The 21,478-nt window shown below is 39.3% G+C and overlaps 1 protein-coding gene across 2 annotated transcripts in view; it reads right to left on the bottom strand.

Moving 5' to 3' along the window:
• Positions 1 to 21,478, bottom strand: part of nrg3b (neuregulin 3b) — a 216,371-nt gene that overhangs the window by 97,741 nt on the left and 97,152 nt on the right. For both annotated transcript variants that reach the window (XM_079846039.1, XM_079846038.1), the window contains exon 2: positions 5,651 to 5,783. In XM_079846039.1, coding sequence (XP_079702165.1) covers positions 5,651 to 5,783 — 133 coding nt within the window. The remainder of the gene's footprint in view (positions 1 to 5,650; positions 5,784 to 21,478) is intronic.

Raw genomic sequence — 21,478 nt, 5'->3', positions numbered from 1 at the left:
ACAGTCGTCGTCATCAAACAATCACTTAAACTATAATGACTTTCGTGCACACCCGCCCATATAATATAATATATTATTTATATTTATATTTATAGTAGGCTATTTATATTTTTATATTACATATTTTTAAATATTCAGGCTATTAATTTACATTTACAATTTACATCTTGTGTGCGCTTTTGTCTCAGTGGTTAATGAAGAATAACGAGGCTCAAGGCTATTTAATTTAACAAAGTGTAGTCACTCACTCGCTGCTCACACTACCTTGATTGTAGCCTATATTATGCTACTTTTATTATTTATATTTATTTTTTATATTTTATAACATTTACAAATATTATTTTACGTATCTCGTGTGGTGTGCGCGTTTGTCTCAGTGGTTCAAGGCTATTTAAGGAATACTTTTTAGGCTAATGATTGTACATACATACACATTATATATGTTTACATATTCATATTAATTTATATATCTCGTGTGCGCTTTTGTCTCAGTGGTTCAAATATTTAACGAAGGCTATTTAATTTAACAAAGTGTCGCACACTACTGTGCTTGTATGCCTGCCAGACGGATATCTTTTTCGATAGCCTTTTAATGAAATTGGAATTTCAGAATCACATAGCCAACTTACATTTAATTGCCTACAATAGATTATTTATTGATTATATTGAATATATCATATAGTCAATAATCATATAGTCAATCTTTCCCAAACAGAGTTGAGAGTTAAAACTTACCAGTACTGAGGCAGGTCCAGCTCAGTTTGTTCTTTCTGAAGCCGTGTTTTTTTTTTTTTTCACCAGCTATGGGAGAAAGCGGTCACCAGCGGTCGACGCAAACCCATGAGTTCTTCTTCTGCTTTCATGACTTCTATCTCCCTACCCGCTATTGTCGGCTGCGCAACCATGTGAGAGAATTGTGTTAAGCACGTGCAATTAAAACGTGCACGTCCTGCTTATGCGCCTGTATTTTATGCTTTAGTAAAATTAAATTCAAATTATAGGCTAAAAGACATTACACAGGTGGAATGTTATAATGGAACATTGCGCTCCCCAACTCGCGAAAGGTCGGATTTGCTCCATCTTTTGATTAAGTTTTGTTTAGAAAACCTTGAATCCATATAAGACACACGTCATTAGACACAATCCATGTCATTAGAATCAATGAATCCATGGAAGTAGACACAACGTGCACACGTGCAGGCCAATGATTTTTGTTTTTGTTTTTTTTGCGGTGATGGCGGTGACAATCTCAGACCCGCGGTAGGCGTCACGTGACCGCGGTAATGCGGTAACCGGCCCAGCCCTATTTTTAGCTTTTAGTATGATTATCTTAGCCTTAAAGGTCCCATGGCATGGCATTTTTCTATTATTTTATAGTGTTTCCTGAGGTGTACTTATATTGTTAGTATGATTTTTACATCATAAAATGTCATAATTTAGAAATAAAAGGCATTTTTTCTATACTGCTGTTTGCCCTGTGGCTGAATGCCCTGCTTCAAGAGGCATGTCTGCTGTGAGACTTCAGTAAAAACGCCCACTGTTGTGATTGGCTGAAATCTTTGCATTTGAAATGAGCGGAGGGGGCGTGGTTTAACAAGGTCTACGACGCACTAGCAGGCACGAGCTGCTGCCAGAGAGACGGACCTGAGTTCACTTCTCATCAGTTCTCTCAGCATGTCTCAGTTCAGTGTGAACTGTTGTAGTTACGGCATATACTTCAGGTTATAAGTTTATTTCTAGTCGGAGGGGCTGTCACTCATGTCAGAAAGTTAGTAACTTTAGTAAATTATGGATCAGCGCTGACTCGAGACGCGAACCGTTTAGAACGATTCAGTCCGATTTGGTGAACTGGTTCGGTTCACTAAAAAGAACCGATTCAAAAGAATGATTCGTTCACGAACCGGACATCACGGAGACGGAGCGATTGCTAACAAAGTTATTTATAGTAACTACTGAGTTATGAGAGCGCTGTCTGTCAGCGCGAGTTTATTGTGTTTGTATCTGAGAGTTCTGAATAAACACGAGTCCCAGTCATGCCGAGTCCGTCTTCATCATTATTCTACCAACTTTGTAACACATGCAATGTACCATTACAGCGAGATGAACGAGTTAGTAAGTATTGATTAAAGCATTATTTCTAGATATGTTCCAATCATATGAAAAGCGCCAGTGACGCGCATTGAGTACACAGCGCAAACAAAGACACAACAGCAGTAATCGAATGTAATCCAGTTTATTGTGGGGAAAGCTGGCTAGCCTAGCCGGATACCCTCACGCTTACCCCCCTTCTGCTTAATCTCACGCCGCGTTTGGTGCCTCCGCTGTGGGCCAGATGCAGTACTGGGGGTCAGGGATGTTGAAGGCCGAGCTTCGGCGTGCGTGAGGTTTATCTCTAAAGATGTGGCTCTGCCGATGTTGAGCAGAAACTCCCGACTGTCTGCACATTTAAGAACAGATAGACTCGACGAGGACGTACAAAAACACTGACTCACAAGATAGAAAACACGAAAACACCGTTCTGTCGGGAGAGAGAGAAGCCGCAGTGTGTGCACGAATAATAAATAATTAGCTACACATAAGAAATCACTGATCACAGATCAGAAGGAACTGAAAAAAGACTTCTGTTTTCATTTGTACATCCAAACACTGAGAAACTGCCAGCATTCACTCGTTCACAACCCATGATCTCTCGAGCGCTTGCATGGGCGTGCCAGATTCTCTGGGCGGAGGAAAGGGAGGTAACCGTTCCTGCTTGGACCTGGTTTGACGTCCAAGCAGGAACGGTTACCTCCCTTTCCTCCGCCCAGAGAATCTGGCACGCCCATGCAAGCGCTTGAGAGACTTCAGGATTGGCTCGTCTGGCCTGTCATTTTCTCAAAGGCAGAGAAAGACTAGCCAGAACTCGGTTTTACACCAATCAACATTTCTATCCACTTGGGGACAATATTCAGGCTAGGGGAACTCATATTAATGTTGAAATACCTCATAAAATGAAAATTTCATGCCATGGGACCTTTAAGGATATGAGTAAGCTGGTGTGTTCCAAAACAATGACAAAATTTGCATTTAGGAGATTTAAGCATTTAAAACGTACAGTCTCTCACTTCCGTTAAAACGAATCAAAGATTTTGATGATATCATCGCAGACTTCACCTTCTCATCAAATCTTCTGTCCAATCAAATGCGCTCTAGAATCTGAAGTCCCGCCCCCTGCATTTTAAAAAGACCCTGAACTGCGTATGAAAACGGTCAGTTGTATTTACTATTTTCTACATGATGAATGGCACATAGCGCACTATACATGCGATAGGAAACGATTCAGACGGTATAAATATGCTTTCAGTTGAGGCAAATTAAGTCTGGGTTCACGATAGTTTCATGCACACCGCTGCAGCGCACACACAGTCTAGGCCATAGCCGTTGACTACAGACAACACGGCGCAGACAACAAAACATATCGGACCCATTTAAATGCTGCACAGAATACTGTATTTCAAAGTGATATGGAGGAGATTATGATGATAAACGGTTAGATTCGGAGGAAACTGGCTTTAAAAAAACAGAAAGGCTCTAGTCAAACTGTGGTAATAAGGAAACGCTATTGGCTGTTTCAAAAAAGGGGAGGAGCTGCTAACAGCTGGAGCCGTTTCTGGGGAAATTACGTCAACACATTCGATAATGCTGCGCGTTCCAAGGCACTTCAGTGGGCCTTTAAATAGACTTTATGTAATTAAACTCACTTTATCAACCAATGTCTTTGCTGCTGACCTTTGATGATCCAATTCGACTATACTAATACGCAAAAATGACTTTAGATAAACATCACATTTGTGTTTCAAGTACGCTGTACTTTACTGGTTTGAGTAGGACAAACTTAAATTAAATAAATGAGTTCAGTTAAATTACCTGTTATGGTATTTAGCACTTTCTTTTTCTTTTGAGTTCAGAGCATTGACATATTTCAAGTAAACTGAACTGTTTCATTGTTTTGAGTTTTGTGAACTAATTTCCTTTAATTTAGACAAACTTAAGTTAACTGAAACTGGGCTGGGCTGGGATTTTTTTTTCCAAGCATGCTTTGCTCATGGCACTTGAAAGGGAGAGTAAATGCTAAAATTAAGTGTTAAATAATGTTTTTTTTTTTGTGCAAGATTAATGGTAAGGGAGATTTAGCTGTTATTAATGCTTTGTTATGCTAATTTGGAAGAGTTTCTGTTAATGTGGGTTTTTGGAGAGTTACCTCCATGGTGACAAGTGGTGCATGTTGCTTGGTTTGAGAGCAGGTACATTACATATTTTAATTGGCTATCATCATTCAGTAAGTGCTATACCATGCTATTGTTAACATGTTAGTAAAAAGGAGTTTGTTATAGCTAGTAAAATATTTATGTTGAGATAACCTGATAATTTTGAGTTAAATGTATAAATTAGTGTACTCAAATATTTCAAGATAAGAACAATAAAAATGTGAGTACAAAATGAAAAAAAAAAAAAAAACATTTTTGGGTGAACTATCCCTTTAACTTAAAAAAAAATATCACAACTTTTTTAGTTGTGATTAGTGTTTACAGTGAAATAACTAATTTGATTTGCAAGTACTCAAAATAAAAATGTTTTTTTTTGAGTTAGCTAACTCAGTACTTCAAGTTAGGAGCAATGAAAATGCATGAATAATACAAACTCAAAGCTTGATAGGTCTGCTTACTTAAAATTGGGAACATTATAACTCAAAAAATTTTGATGCAACTGATTACCCCAAATTTTTTGAGTTAGCCCAACTTATTCGGGTTTACGAATATTGAACTTACTTTTCCTGTGTCCTATTCTTCTACAAAGCACAGCTGAAATGTCTGTTGAGCTGCACCCTCTACTGTAGAGGTGTGAATTTGCATTTCCCTCAGCCTATTAATTTCAATTTTGGTGTGAAAGGGCCTTTACATTTGAAAAACAAACAAACAAACAAGGCCAGCCCAGATGAGGAAAAGTAATGTAACCGAATACTTTCTATAAAAAGTCACTTTTTTTTAGGGAGTGACGCAATATTGTGATGCTTTACTTTTAAAAGTAACTTCCCCAACACTACTAACAAAAATAAACATCAGAATCATTATCAGAAAAATGGAACTGGTTACAAACCTTATTTACACCCCTTTCCCTGAGGAATTCCATGCTTAGAGACTTTAAACCATTCAACAGTTCAGACCGTATCAAAATTAATGACAGACTCTTTTATTTGCAGCACCATCCTGTGCTAAACAGCATGCATTCCAAACATTATTCGTTCCAAGCACAGCCACTCATCTCTGAACAAGCTGGACGAATCAAACTCTTCAGGTTAAGTCATTCAGCCGTTCCAACGAGGCGGATCAGCGTTCTAATTATACTCTTGAGATGTTGGCTTTTCAAACTGCTATCACATGTGCCAAGATGTCCAAAATAGACCACATCTTTCAGCATGACGGCTCCTTTAATCTCACATCACATTCAGCCAATCCAGTGCAGACAGTCATCACAGCCTTTGTTTTCTTTGCATATGCACATGGATTAGTTAAAAAGGGTAATAGCTACTCTGACAAAATGTCGTTGTCAATGAAGAAATGGTAAAGATGGAAAAACCACTTTAATCTAACACACACACACACAGACTCACCTGCAGTGTCTGTGTACACCTGCCACTGTTTCGATGATGAAGCACTCTCCCTCATTCAAACAGAAGGCCATCTCCTGACTGTCTTGGCATGGCTTGAAGAACTCAGAACGTACGGTGGAGGTTGTGGGGGCAACTGCATGTGAAAGAGACACAGGGAGGGTGCAAGAAGGATGAGGGGGGAAAGAAAGAGATTAATCAAGATTAATCAAGTTTAATCAAATGAATCAAACACTAATAATCCATCCATTTCCATAATGTCCATTCCAGTGATAAAATTACATCTGAATGAGTTCTCAATATTATGACATGAATAGCGTTAATTGAATCACACATCCAAGTATGATGGTTTCACAATCACTTCACTGATTACAAATGAGCCCATGTAAAGACTAGAACATTTTCTAGAATCTATTATAGAGCTTATATGGGGTATGAGGGTTTTATGACACAGGCCATCAGAGATAATAAACCTCATGCAATCTATTACAAAGAGGATTTTTTAAAACCTTTTTATGGCAAATGTTGCGAAGAACCCCCTTTATATAAACTAGGCATGTTATATTGTGGGGTAGTATGTATCAAGAATTGTACAAGAAATATTTCAATAAGAAATATAATACAAATGATTAAAATATTATGTTTAGTTGATCATGTTTTTTCTACCTAACATTATATACTGTATTAACCTAAAACTATGGCTGTTCTTACAATAAAATGAATGATAACGATGTTTTTTTTAACCATATTTTGAACTGGTGACAAATGATTCATATATGTATGCCTGCTTTATCACAGAATATCTGTAGCACTTAATGCAACTGGACCCACAATGCACTGGCTCTTTAATATATTTAATTAGTGTAATTTATGAAAAATAAATAACCTACTTTATCAAGACTGAAGCATAATGAATCGGCATGCTGGTCAAAGCTAAATAGCCTGCATTAGCACCTTCCTGTTGTTCTCTATACAAACAGCAGTGATGATTCACATTAAACAGTTCATCTCAGGAAGGACTGCTGCTTATAAAAGACTGCCTGCACCTTTTAATCTGGATCAGAACAGGGCAAGCCTAATGAACCTGGTTCCTCTGACCCGTCTTTACTTGCCTGACTTCAACATGTACATCAACATCTGCTGTGTTGTTAGCAGTCACTGTGAATACAAAACCACGGCCTGCAGCACCTGGTATATATTTACACAGTCATACCGCCGACAACCATGTCCATAAGCAGAAAACAATGCACTGAAAGCATGCGCACACATAATCTCCCAGACATCTGCCATGGGATGAAATAAAGCAAAGACTTTCATAAGCGTGGCAAAGATGCCGCTGCCCACTCGAAAGCTACATCTGCGGTCTGCAGCTGCCAGCAGAGGAGGCAGTCTCAGTGCGAGCATGCGTCCTGCTCAAAAACGCCTGCTCCAGACACCTGCAGTCACACAGGAAAGGTCAAATCAATCTGTTGTTCTCGCGTATTGATGGATAAATCTCGGGTCACTGGTGCAGAAGACGATGAAGGATTCGAAAATTGTTGAAACAAGAAAAAGAGAACAAAGATGCTCCGTTCGTTTGAGAAAGCTGCGATGGATGACTCCATTACATGGAGTCACACGGTAGCCAACAGCGACTGCTTTGCACCATAAACAATACAATAACAGTGCCAAATGCTTTATCCTAGCCCTCAGACAGCATGCGGCTGAATTTTTCATATCCTCTTGTTCAAGTGTCCATAGAAACAGTGGGTTTTATGACTCGGTATAAATCATCTCAGAAGCATTGATCAAATGACCATTGATCTGCACATTTTGTTGTTAAAACGGAGGATTCTGTTGGGTAGATTATTAGTCTCATTTTTCTCCAGAGTGGCGTTTCAAACCTGCCGTTGTATACTGCCGCTGACTGGCTAGTCGATCAGCAATCAGCAGTGTTTACTGTGTGACCCAGGGCTACTTATGGACTGATCTCTCGCCACTACAGCTCTAATATAGGTTCTCATAAAACCTGCCATATTGAGCCCATCCGCAGGCGAGGACTGCCAGAACATGCAATAATCATTGCACAGGACTATATTAAAAGGGGGGGAAATCCAGTATAATAAATACATGGTCTCTCGTGGGGGTAGCGGAAGTACTAGGCGAATTAATGAACATTGCAATCGATGCTCTGGGATTCAAAAGAGCTATTTGCAATCAGCTTCATTTTAGGAGTGATCATTGATGAGTTTATTAAATCAAAGGTGCCGAACGCCTGCAGAGACGGAACTGAGGCATAGCACCCACAATGCCTGCTTTATTCTTTTGCTTTCTATTGACAGGTTATTGAAACAGAACGGAAACAGAGAGCATGTGGGCGAAGACCCCCACCATCCAGCCTAATTAAGTCTGCAGGGAGGAAATGATTTCCTCTACCCGCAACAGGCTTCGCTGTAAAGACAAACTTTTACAAACGTGACAAAATCTAAAGGCAACAGATACAGTATAATACAAAGAAATGACTATGCAGATCTCATCCGCTAAGTCTGCCTTCAGCAGTTGAGGCCATCAGAGAAAAAACGACTGCTTTCACACTGTGCACCTGCACTGTGGGACTCAAGAGTGCTCTCTGCACATCAGACACTGCGCTTCCATGGGCGGCCAGCTCATGCATGACATGATAATTGCTCAGCTTCTGGTTATTTAGTGATAAATCCATCCCCTCTTGTTATTCCCAAAATGGTTTGTCATAACATTTGATTCATCCTGGTTGCTTTAAAATTACCCTTTTTTCTGGAAGGCAATCTACCCAAGTAAGTCCCTTGATAAGTTCTATGAAACAGTCTTACCACAGTTTAAAATTGAATCAGAAATCTCAGTGGGTTATTCTTCTGAATATGTGATAAGCTAACGTCTGTCTATCTATCTATCTATCTATCTATCTATCTATCTATCTATCTATCTATCTATCTATCTATCTATCTATCTGTCTGTCTGTCTGTCTGTCTGTCTGTCTGTCTGTCTGTCTGTCTGTCTGTCTGTCTGTCTGTCTGTCTGTCTGTCTGTCTGTCTGTCTGTCTGTCTGTCTGTCTGTCTGTCTGTCTGTCTGTCTGTCTGTCTGTCTATCTATCTATCTATCTATCTATCTATCTATCTATCTATCTATCTATCTAATCTATGAAGTTGAATACTGTTATACTTAACTAATACAATTATTTTAGTAAAAAAGGTGTAATCCATTTAAAATAATAATTACCAAGTGATTTCTGACAGCTAAAAGAACGAGTGCCAGAATAAAAGAGAAAACTGCTCACAGTATTATTAATAAGTATTTAAGTACGTAAGAATTAAATCATTATGATATTACTACTTTCATATGCTCATGTGAGGTCAAGTGGACAACCACTGTGACAGACAATTGTCATATATAGACAGCTGATACATTTGTAGTACTCAGTAAGTTATGAAGGAAATGTAAAAATGTTTTTGAAATGCAATTGCCTACTTACAGAAGATTCAAATATATTCAAGTAGCTTTGAATATGAGAGCAAATCACAGGCAGATGTTCCACTAGCCAGCTCTGCACACAATGTTGAGTATTATGTAATGTATGTAATGCAGCAGTTCAACAGCTCAGCTGTGAAAATAATCAACCAATTTAAAAATAAAAAAAACGTAGCATTCCTAACTCTAATTTATAATTCCCTCGTGTTCTCTCTCGGTTTCTAGTTCCATATCACAAAATGAATAGATGAAAGGAAAAAGGATTTAAAATATTAAAAACACATCACTATTAATCACCTCCATAGCAGCCAAACCATGCACACTCATGTGTAAAAACACACATGCTTTCTGTCACGGCAGAGACAGCCATGCACATTTACATTTGTAACATTTTCCTGAAAGCCTTCCCGTAATCACCCTGCTCATTAGTGTGCTTATGCGCTGGCATATCTCTGGGGAGACACCAGAATGAGCAGAGTTCTTCTATGCTGTTTACTGCACTGCACATCAAACACTGCACACACACAGAGCTGGAAGGTCTTCTGGGAACCTAGACTTAGCTTTCCCATCATGCACTGCTGCCCACTGCCCTGCTGCTCTCTCCTGAGTGGTGTAGTGAGGCAGGGAGCCTGTGTCTGACCGCTGAGAGTACAGCGCTTCTGAGACGCAAGCACCAAATATAAGCCCCGGCGATTCTGTGGTGTTTTGCATATTTTGAATAATGCATGTCGATACATAAGAATGAATTAAGCAGTAAACTATATCCGGTCTTGGACCTAGAATGGTAAAAGTTGTTCTAGGTCTAATTACACCCTATATAGTTTTGAAGTAATCCATTTAAACTCTTTGCAAATAATATTTTTAAAAGCATGCACACATTCACTCTTGTGCGTATGTATGTTACTGTGGGTCGTTAAACATATCCATCGTAAAACAGTGGTCAAATATTATATGTTTAGCAATCTTATATCTAGCCATGCACACACTCTTTCACTGTAAAAACTAAAAGCGTTGTGTTTGAATTCACACTAATCTTCAGTGACCATTAAGCTTCGCCTTCTTTGATCTGATTGGCCATCATTTTGGCATTGACGAGCAAAAAAATTTACTTTTTAACTTTTTAAAATGTCATTCTTGCAACAAACAGAGCAGTGCGTAATGGCGAGCAGTGTTAAGAAATTTCTCCCTCAATGCCTATGGTGGTAACGGCCTTGTTTCAAAGAGAGTGTGAGAGGTGTGGAGTGGAAGTGACAACAGCCATGTAGTTTTTCTTATTACTATGAGTGGGATTTTGTTATTATCTATCAGGTCCAAGTTAATTTTGAGTAAGATACATGTAAGAACACAGTACTGCCAGTGACTATAGCTGCGTTTCCACAACAGGAACTCTCTCCAGGAACTAGGGACTTTGGGGTGGTACTCTGTGTGTTTAATGAAGTTCCGGGTAAAAATTCCCCCCTCATAAAGTCTCTGCTCGTGAGGTAGTACTTTTTCAAAGTTCAGAGACTTTCAGGGGTGGGACTTGGCCGCTGAACATGCTGATTGGTTGAGTTCACGCAGCATTTTATTTCAACCCCCATTTTTCAACCACAAAGTCTGTTGCGATGCATGCATTAAGAGTTGTTTGCTATTCGAATCAACAATGGAGTTCAAAAAATGCGACCGATGGACCAACGATGAGATTCAGGTTTTATTGAGCTTATATGCGGAGGACGAAATCCAGTGGGAACCGGAAAGTTGCGCGTAGTCCTACGTCACTGGACTAGTTTGCCTAATCTTCACAGTACTTTAGACCACGATGGAAACGCAGACAGCAACAGGTCTGGCGGGAAAAAGTTCCTGGGATAAATTGTTTCTTGGTAATTTTGCTGGAAACGCTAATTACGCTCTCACAAAAGCACATTTTAATTCCGAATGAATCAGTGTTTTTCACAAATTAGTTGAGTAAATGACTCACTCAAAGCCAGCAATTTGCTTCATTCCTGAAAAAATCAGTGTTTCAAATAAACTGGTTCAGTAAATGACTTAGCAACTTACAGACAGTCACTTGTTTCATTCCTGAATAAATCGTTTTTTCAACGATTCATTTTAGAGTGAATAATACAGTGACTCAATCGTGGCCACCTCTTTCCTGCAGAAAGAATCACTGGAAAAGTGGGCTTTTATATCAGCTTCAGCCAAATGTGTGTAATTCATCAAATTTGAGAGCCAGAAATAGTATACTGTTTAATATAATTACACTGTTGGCATGTGGTTACTCAGAGATAAATTAAATGAACTTGAACTCTCTGTACGAGTTGATTTATCTCATGTACGCATTTCAAGTCACCTACACACGTGGTCACCTTTTGACAGCTTCCACCTTGCCTTTCCCTAGCCCACCTACCCACTGGGGCCACCTGGCATGGACAAATGGAGGTTAGTGGTGGGACTTGTGCGTAAAAGCATATGCCTTTACTGTCAGAGGGACAGTGGGCTACGAGCACTTATGCTTACTGACAGCTCATGATGGGTGTACACACAGACATCTGTCACGCGGTAACAGCATGCCCTGTCCTTCACCGGTCAGGAAGACAGACCCTTGGGGCAACTTTCTGCAATAAGCCTTTTCTTAACTCACAACTAGTGTTGTGGAGTGAGAACTGGTTCCATTAAAAAATAAAAATAAAAAAAAATACTAGAGCTTAATGGTCTTAATGACATTCGGTTTTGCTAATGTCTCCCTTCTTTCTCCGCTGTGGAGGGAACACTGCACTAAAATACTTTGACAGTGTTTCCTGCACAGCAGCTGCTGTGCTGATGGCAAATCTACAGCAAAATAAATCATGTTTTAGCCGAGTTGTGAGAGTATTTAATGCAATTGTGAAGTGTGTACTTGTTAAAATATTCCTAACTTAATACACAACGAGAACTAAGTAAGCCACACTGTGACACGTAATGATTGCTCTGTTTGTTCAAGAATGGACACTTTTCACTTTTTCACATGTCTGGCTTTGAAACATGGAAGTAAACTAAGCAGGGTAAAGTTAGAGGTACAAGGCAAAATTATGCTGTGCTCCCATTTGCTTCAACCGCAAAATATTAGCATTTTAGGACTTTCCAAAAGAGGTAAATTATGGTGGTCAGAAGAGAGTTTGTGATGGACTCTTGTGAGAGTTTCGCAGGAAATAAAGTGCGAGCTGTTTAATGCCATTCGCCTCCCTGTTTGCATCAACTCCAGTTACGTTAAGTGAGCTATCCGTATTTTTTATCCGGGCACAACACGTTACAAGTCCTGTCTGAAAATGTAGTCCTAACCATTTCCCTACCCCTAAACCTAATACCCATAACTTATCCTTAAAATCAGAGAGAAATGATAGGTGGATAACACTGATGTAGAAGCACCTAACTCTGGTTATAAGCCTAAACATGACATAAACTGTAAACCTTAAATCTGATTTTGCTGATTGGAATGTTGTTGCAACAAAGATGTTGATCCAGGAACATGTACTTTGTGAAATCACATTCACCCTTAACCTACAGGTTTCGTATGTGTCAGAAAACCTTCAGAAAGCCAAACTCTCAATAGGCTACTTTAACAAATGGAGATAAATGAACACGCTGAGGTTACGGATTAGGTATACAGATCTGCTAATGTCTTTAGTCTTGCGAGAGCATTTTTACTCCATGCTTTAAGCATTTTCATTATGCTAAGTAAATTAAAAGCTTTCACCTCTGAATTACAGTGAAGATGAAAAGATGATTTACTTACAAAAATGACAGAGATAGAGAGTGCTACAGGGCCTACTTTTGTTAGATATGATGCTACAGAAAGTCATTTTTGGACATGAATATAGGACGTCTTAATCTGTTCATGGAGCCAACCATGAAATGAACACTTTCTTTCTTCCCTTCCCTTCCCTTCCCTTATTTTTAAGTGGAGTACCCTGTCCATTTTTCATTTAGATATTCCTGCAGTTTGAAAGCTCAGATGACAGCATGTATGAGGCAAGCAAAACTGCAACAAACTCATATAATGGATCGCTGTGCCAGACCAGCATCTTTGCATATCAGACAGAAGTTTCTGAGTAAACAGTGATTTTTCGAGCTGCGCTTGCATCAACATCATCACAATGGATCTCCTGGTCAGTCTCAATGTAAGAGGTTTGAAGTAGCATATTTGATGTTGAACATTAAGGAAGTACGGAAATCAGGTTGAATGGCATACAACCCACTTACTCTATCCTGTTCCTGGAGATCTAACTTCCTGCAAAGTTCAGCTCCAACCCTGATCCAACACAACTGAACCGGCTAAGGCCTGGGACACACTACACTGTAAAAAATATATAATGGGTCTTATAATTTTCTCATACATATGGTAAAATTAAATAATTAATAAAAATTAATAATTAAAAATATGGTGTGTATATTTTCTTAAGAAAATTGTGGTTCAGTGTTATATTGAAAATATTGAGAACATTTCACTAATAAAAACAAGGAAATGCAAGCAATTTTGAGGCTTGAATTGTGGAACCGATTAGGCTGATAAAATTAAGGAATAAAAGGTTTCCTATATTTTAAGAGAATTAGCTGAATCCAGCAGTTTTATTGAGAGACACCATTGTTAGTTCCCATTAAATGAAGTGTTATTTTATGTATTTTTGAGTGAAGGGAAACATCATGTTTAATGTTATGTTTGACATTTGAAAGAGTTTCTGTTATGAGCAGAGCTTGGTTAGGTTGTGAATAACTGTACTAATATTATGAAGCATGTTGTTTTGTTCAATGAGCAATAACTTTGATAATGCCAGTGCAGTATTTTGATTCTACTTGTGCTGTGTTAGCAGCATACAGTCTATTAATTGTATAACGTAACTCAAAGTCAAATATAAACAGTTAATTTCCATTCACTCAAATGTATACCCTTTTTTAAAGTCAACTTAAAATAAAAAAGCACATTTCACTAAAAATATTAAATTAATTGTTTCATGGACTAAATAATTTAGGTGATTTACATGTTGCATTAAAAAAATCAAGCCTTAAAAACTACAAAAAAAATATTATGTGTAATATTGTTACCACACTTTTTTTAAGTAAATAGCACATACAATGTTTTACAAAGTAGACGATTTTCAAATCCTAAACGATTTTAAAACTGTGAGAGACCACAGACATAAGGGCAGTTTCAACCGACTTTTAGCATTATAATCCTCCGAATGCACACCCTAGAAGATTTTTCTGGGCCGTGAGACCACACATTGTCGATTGTAGATCTCACAGAGGCTTGCGAGATCATACGTGACTTGAGAAGAAAAACAAATGGAGGACGTTCAACAGCAATTATTATACTTTCTACTCTACTACATTTCTACAACGTTTCGTTACATTTTCGTTACAATTTCTGATCCTTTTCAGGGCTCGACATTAACGCTTGTACTCTTGTATTGAACTGACGGTAAGGTTGCGCTGTTGAGGCTCGCGCAGCCTCATGAGGAGAAATGGAAACAAATAAGCGCCGCTCACTCAGAGAAACTCAGTCACATTACTGCAGTAATGATTCAAAATGTGGAGTTTATATATTTAAAACATATAATACAGTTAAAAACATCAAACGACCAAGAGTGCTGTTTTCCTGAATGCCATCACGACTGAAAATGTGTCAGTGTCACTGATTTCATATGACACTGATAGTTCCATAAATAATTGATTAACAAAAAGTTACTTACATTTTAGATGCTATATATTGACTGTTTTTGTTCTATTTCAGCAGCGAAAATAGTTTCAAATAAAGCAGCAACAGAGCTGCGGATTTTTTGGACAAAAAGTGAGTTGTGAGAAGCCTTCCGCTGTTGAAAAAAACATGCTGGTTGTATGTTTTGAACGCATGGCAGCTAGTTTGAGCTGGTTTATGCTGGTCGGACATGAGCTGGTTTAAGCTGGTCCTGATCTGGTTATAAACTGGTCCTGAGCTGGAGCTAGTTTCTTAGGACCTTGACCGGCCTAAACCAGTTCATGACTAGCTAAGGACCAGCTTAAACCAGCTCAAACCAGCTGCCGTGCTTCAAAACATACCTAACCAGCATATGCTGGTTTTATCAACAGGGTCAATCCACCCCGCGTTTTCGACCACATGACCTGATTTGCCCACGTCGCAGAGAGGGTAGGGTTTAGGAGTGGGGTCGGGGGAAGGGCATCATTTTCATTGCATGATTTATAAACACCCACAAGTTTGAAAACGCCCACTTTTTTTCCGCGGAGAGCCCATACTCAAAATCTGGCTTAAAATATTCAAGTGTGTAGCCAGCCTAATTAAAAACTTCGGGAGCACTGGATAATTACAGACATGTGTGTTGGATCAGGGTTGGATCAGAACTTTGCAGATAGATAGATCCCCAGATATCATAGATAATACATCTCAGCATGCTTGTTACATAGGCGATCTACATTATAATAATTTATAAAAAATGAAAAAGATGCTGCAAAGTTTATTACAGTTACCTAAAATAACCATAATTGAACATGAGAAAACTGAGGGAAGACAATTTGTTGCTCTGGTAAGAATAGTTGAAAGTGTCTAGACAGATGACTTCCCCTGAGAGGAAAAGAAGACTGACTCATTAAATCCCACTGCGAGGTGAAGACAGGGATAACTTAAAACAGATTAATGCCAGAAACGAGACCCATTACCTCTCTGAACAGGAAAAAAAAAATCTGACAGAATAACTGGGTAGGAACTAAAAAGGCGAATGGACTCATCTCAGCACTTCTTCGGGAAAAAATGACAGCCATGACTGAACAAAGCGCCTGACTAAATGCAAGTGACAATTAAGACAAAACTAGCGGTCTGGAGGAGTTACATGGGAGTCTGACCATTTTCTGCCTCTGCAAAAACAATCAAAATATGAAATCATGATGAACTGGACAGGGAACGAATCTAAGTGGTTTTAGCTTGCTAAAAGCAAGCATCTTTAATTAAGCAAAATGTCTCATATGCATTAGTAGAATATAAAAGGCAAATGATGTGCTTTCACAACCTCCACTATGAAAGTCCATTAATGAATTTGAACCGCACATCTTGAAAAAAAAGGTATGAATTATTAAGCCTTCCATTCATAAGCAGGAAACATCTTACAAACATCCAAAAGGGTCCTCATCTTTCCTGACTGAAAGAAAACAATGATATAAAAGTAGATTTGAAGGGGCATAATAGTGCAGATCGTATGCTTTCAAAGAACAAAGGGATGGATATCCATCTAGTCTGAAATGCCATTAACTTCATTACCTGTTAAGCATATGTCAAAAACAATAACTCTTTCTCCAAAAGGTTTGAATATGGAGATTGATTTGAAACCTTTTTTGTGAATATTTACTATTTCTTTTTGTATTTTTATTTTTCATGTATTGTTATAAAAATCCCCCTTTTCTTTTTGTTCTTTTTCCATGCTAGTAAATTGTTTAAGATGATATTTTGTATTATATTTGGGTTTGTAAATTATGGGTTTTTCCTTTCCTTTTTTTAATTTTTTATTGGATGATTGGGTAATCAGCTCATTAATGAGGTCAGGTGTGATGGTTCACACAGATATAAATTCTACCTGTTTGTGGTTGTTGTTTGCCTGACGAAGACCCTTTTGGGTTGAAACGTTGCATGTTTTAATAAATCTTTGGGAGCAGTATCAACAGTGAGCAGATTTTTGTTTACTTTGAAAAACAATTATTAGCCCATAATTTGAAAAATGTATAAACAGAAAGCAGCCATTGATCTAAAGACTTATATCTCCCTGTTTTATTAAAAAAAGTAAATGTGTGGTAGTCTCAATTGGCCAAAAGATTCTTAAATCTACAGAACATGAAAGTAGACAGATGTATGGAGATTTACAGTAGTAAACACAAAGAGCTGCCCACTTAGGCATCAGACGCTCTCGACATGAAGGCTGTTGTAGAAAGTACTGCAACTACTTTTGCAAAAGGTTTAAAAGCCTTGAATTTTTAAGTTACAGACAATGATAGATAGATAGACTGACAGAAAGACAGATTTTGGAAACCTGAGTGGTACAAGACTCTCTGTACTTGTCAAAGAAAGGCCATTAATTGATATTTTATAGCACATTATCCTAGCAATGTGCTGATATCCTGCGGCAAGAATAGGAGCAGTAAAATCCCCAACGCTGGAGATCCAGATTACACACTATTGTCTTTTATGAGGTCTCTTTGCACAAGGCAACAAACCCAGGACCCTTTAGCCTCCCCAAGTCTCCTGATGTACTGCAGATTTGGCCAGTTATTCATCATTTGATCTGCTCAAATCGCTGTGCCTCCCACACTCTCAAAACGTCAAACTGATTCATGTATTCATTATCCAGCGCCGAGGATGCATGCCTAAGCTCGTACACTCTCTTTCTCTCCTGGTCCCTATATCTTGCTATTCTTGTTCCTCTTCTTCCTCCTCCTTATCTCCCTCTGTCTCTTGTTCTCCCTCGCTCACACATAGCTGCTTCATGTTTCTGCTCGGTGTCATGTTTCTCCATAAGAGTAGAAGTTATAATGAGCCATGTCTCTGAAGACATAGTAGATAACAGACTTTCCCTGTGAACGTAGCTGATAAGCTTAACCAGCTACTGAAGCTATACTGAAGCCTTATCAAAGGCGATCTACTGCTTTTCACATGCATCTTGGGTAACGCTAGCATGCTGCAGAAGGGAAGCACATGTTCCACCGACTTCACTGGATGTTTGACCTTGGCGATAAGAGAACAGCTGCGGGGCTGATCTAGGGTGGAGGGGAGTCTCCTTTGAGCTGGGTGTCCTCTCAAATCTCCTGTCTTATACGGGCCCCCCTTCCCCCTTAACTCATGTCCTGGAGAGGAAGTGTAGCTCTGTCAGCTTCACTGTGAGCACAGCTATATTTAACGCCCAATGAAATATTTATCCTCTAGCTGAGACACAGGAGGATGTGCAGAGCCAGCATAAATGGGAGGGGACTGAGAGACAAGAGAGTGAAAAAGAGACGGTGTGAGGAAGTGCTGGGATGAGGGGTCTGGATCGCCAGCACAAAAAACATGTCAATGCACAAAAGCAGAACTGACAACTGTGTGTGTAGCTATTTGATTTGTTGCACTTGCTGTACTTTCTCCTTTTCAGGTGGAAAATTGTAACACCCTTTTCACCCTCATTTAATTCACCCATCAACAATGCCTAACATTTCAAACTATATTGCCCGGTTTCACAGACAAGGTTTAAACATAGTCCCAGACTAAAATGCATGTTTGAGCTGTTTTAACTGAAAGCAACTTGCACTGACATATCTTAAAATATGTCACGGCCATTGTTTTGTTTCAAGATGCACACCAATAATGTATTTTATTTTTATTTTCTAAGGCACGTTTATAAAAGCTACTTAAAAATTTAACTAAGGCCTAAGCCTGACTTAATCTAAGTCTTGTCTGTGAAACCTTTATTGTTTAATAGCATTCTGTGATAAAAAAAAGAAAATTAAATGTCACATTCCTTTGTCTTGCCAAGACTAATTTCACAGTTAACATTTCTAAAATACACACACCTTTAGCATAATGTGACAAAACTACAGCTTGATTGTAAATGAGTAAGTTGATTGATTAAAAATAGAGCTGAGGAACAGTACTTTGTGTTAAAAAAATAAATTTTTAATCATTTAAAATATCATAATTAAAGAAATAAGCCACTTGAGACTATGTGTTACAGTGATTTTACCATGGCTAAGGGCTATTCTTATGATTTTCCTATTACGTAAAATTAAAAAAGATACACCCAATTGTGAATTGAAATTTGTCTTTCGACAGAAGCAAGCATCTTGATTAAACACCCAACATGGTTTACTGGATCAAAATCCTTTGTTGGTCCTGAAAATAATACTCTTTTGCAACAATCATAACCTTAATCCTAGCCTTAAATTGAAACCCTATATGTCACCCACTCCAATCTGATTGGTTGCTAGCATTGTTGTTCAACAACCAACAAGGGGAAGTCAGGAACATGTCCTACTTGGCTAAATCACGTTAAGCTCAATGAAACACATCCTTTTGAATTCAGAAAATCAGGTTTAAGAGGAGCAACATTCACAGCGTATCAGCAAACAACATGACCTAGATCTCAAGTCTCAGATGAGCATTTTATCTGAAACCAGGAAAATGAAACGGAAAAGACTGTCTGAATTAGGAAAGCTCAAACCCTCTTCTGTTTGCTGTCATTGGGAGACAGTTCTTCAGCGGGAAGCTAGGATAAAGGCGGTACTCTACCGGTCTACCAAAAAAAAAAAAAACGGATGAGACATACTGGAGTGGAAAGATAGCAGCGAGTTACAAGTATAGGTGCGCTATGGTTATTTATTCTTTCTCCCTGTACCTGTCTCTTTTCATTTTCCCTTAGAGCACCGGACAAATCAGAAGAGCGATTCCTCCACTACCCCTGGAGTGAAATGTGATTCAGCAGTGGGCAGTGAGGTAGTGTATAGTCTCAGCAGTGTGTGTGTGTGAGAGAGAAGACACAAGCAGGGTGTGATGTACTGCTAGCAGGTGGCCTGGTTTTAGTATGCACGAAAGCAGAATGGAGAGCAGAGTATGTGCCTGCCAGTCTCAAAGTCTCTCTCTTCCTGTCTCTTTGCTCCCTTTCCCTTGGCTCTGCTCCCAGCATATGGCTCAAAGATGGGCATCCACAGGGCACGCATTAGGACCCACTGACACATAAACAAACAGGCCTGATGCAAGACTGACCACACTGACCCCTTGCTGCCCCAGATGACGGTGTCCAGTCATTGCTGTTTGTTTGCTTGTGAGTATTAGCATCAGTGCACAGGCCATTCATGAGGGTGAGGTGATAATATTAACGTTAATTGATTGAAAGCATCAAAATTAAATTGCACATACATCGATATTTGCAGATAAAAGCTCATTAATTCAATTATTTAAAACAGAACATTACATATCATGCCATCTGCTCAGTATTTTTTGCAATAGGCCACTGCTGTCGTGATGAATGATAGTATTGCGATCTGTCCGCAATCTAATCTCCATGTTAGTACGCTCAGTCGAACTGTGGTTCACTTGAATTCGTCCAAACAAACATAAGAGGTGCCAGCTCTCTGGATTCCAGGAAAGAGGATTACAAGGCTGAAACTCAGCACACCCTCCACCCGTATCCTGCACAAGCCGGGCTGATCCAATCATCCTGAAACACTCTAAACAAGTGAGGGGTCACGCACTTTGCCTCCTTGGAGTGTCTATCATGGGGCCCCTGGGTGCTGGTGCATTTGAGTGACACACACTCTGAATGTGTGTGATCCTGTTTAACCTCTGTGCCCTGCCAAGTGCCAGGCTCCCTGCCTGTTTAGTATGCAGACCTGTGACATTCATCCAACCACAGAGAACGAGAGATGGACGGCTGCCAGGCAATGCAGAGGAGAGGATAGGAGGCGAAGAGACGAACGAAGAGAGGGAACGAGAGGACACAAAAGAGGAGAGGAAAGGAGATGAGATTAGAGGAGAGAAGATGAGGTGGTTAGAGAAGAGGAGAAAAGAGGAAACAAGGCGGGAGCTGAGGGGATGAAATGAGAGAAAAGCGGAGAAGAAGAAAAGAGACCAGATGGGAGAAGATGAGAGGAGAGACTATAGGAGGAGCCACGGTCACACTAGACTTTGTGTACGCAAAATTTCTTCAGACACTGCAGCGGTCGTGATATGACGTCAAACTCTAACAACATATAACAAGAAATACACTCAAAATGTAAAAATATACTGTCTACTTGACTTTACTGCAAAAATATAATTATTTTAATTCAGCCAAGAGGTGGCACCATGACGTATCGATCTTCTACTGATCACTCGTCTTCGCGTGATGTGAATCCTCATGTCAAAATTCACAAAAACATGATCTTTAGAACGCGGCTAAACGGGAAACTTTTGATATGCATTTGCGGTCTGATCCATTTGTATTTGTATGAATGGATGAGACGGAACGTGTAGTAGAGAAAAGGGGATGAGGGATGAGAGGAAGAAGGGAGTCAAGAGGAGAGGGGGGGAGCAGAAAGGAGAGGGTGCGAGAAGAGAGGAGATGGGAGAGACTAGGAGGAGGCAAGAGGAGAGGAGAAAAGAGTAAAGGAGATAGGATGAGGCAAGTCAAGAGTAGAGGGGTGGAGTAGGGGAGAAAAATAGAGAAGAGAGGAGACTAGAAGAGAGGAGAGGGGAGGAGACAAGAAGATGAGAGGACAGGAGAAAAGAGCAAGGGAGACAGAAGACAAATGGATGAGGCAAGTTGAGAGGAGAGGGAAGGAAAGGAGACATAAGGAGAACAGAGGAAGGGGCGGAAAAGCGAGCAGATCAGGGCCAGAGATTAGAC

Source organism: Gobio gobio, assembly GCF_949357685.1.
Source record: "Gobio gobio genome assembly, chromosome: 20".
Taxonomy (NCBI): domain Eukaryota; kingdom Metazoa; phylum Chordata; class Actinopteri; order Cypriniformes; family Gobionidae; genus Gobio; species Gobio gobio.
This window is presented reverse-complemented; position numbering and strand designations above follow the sequence as displayed.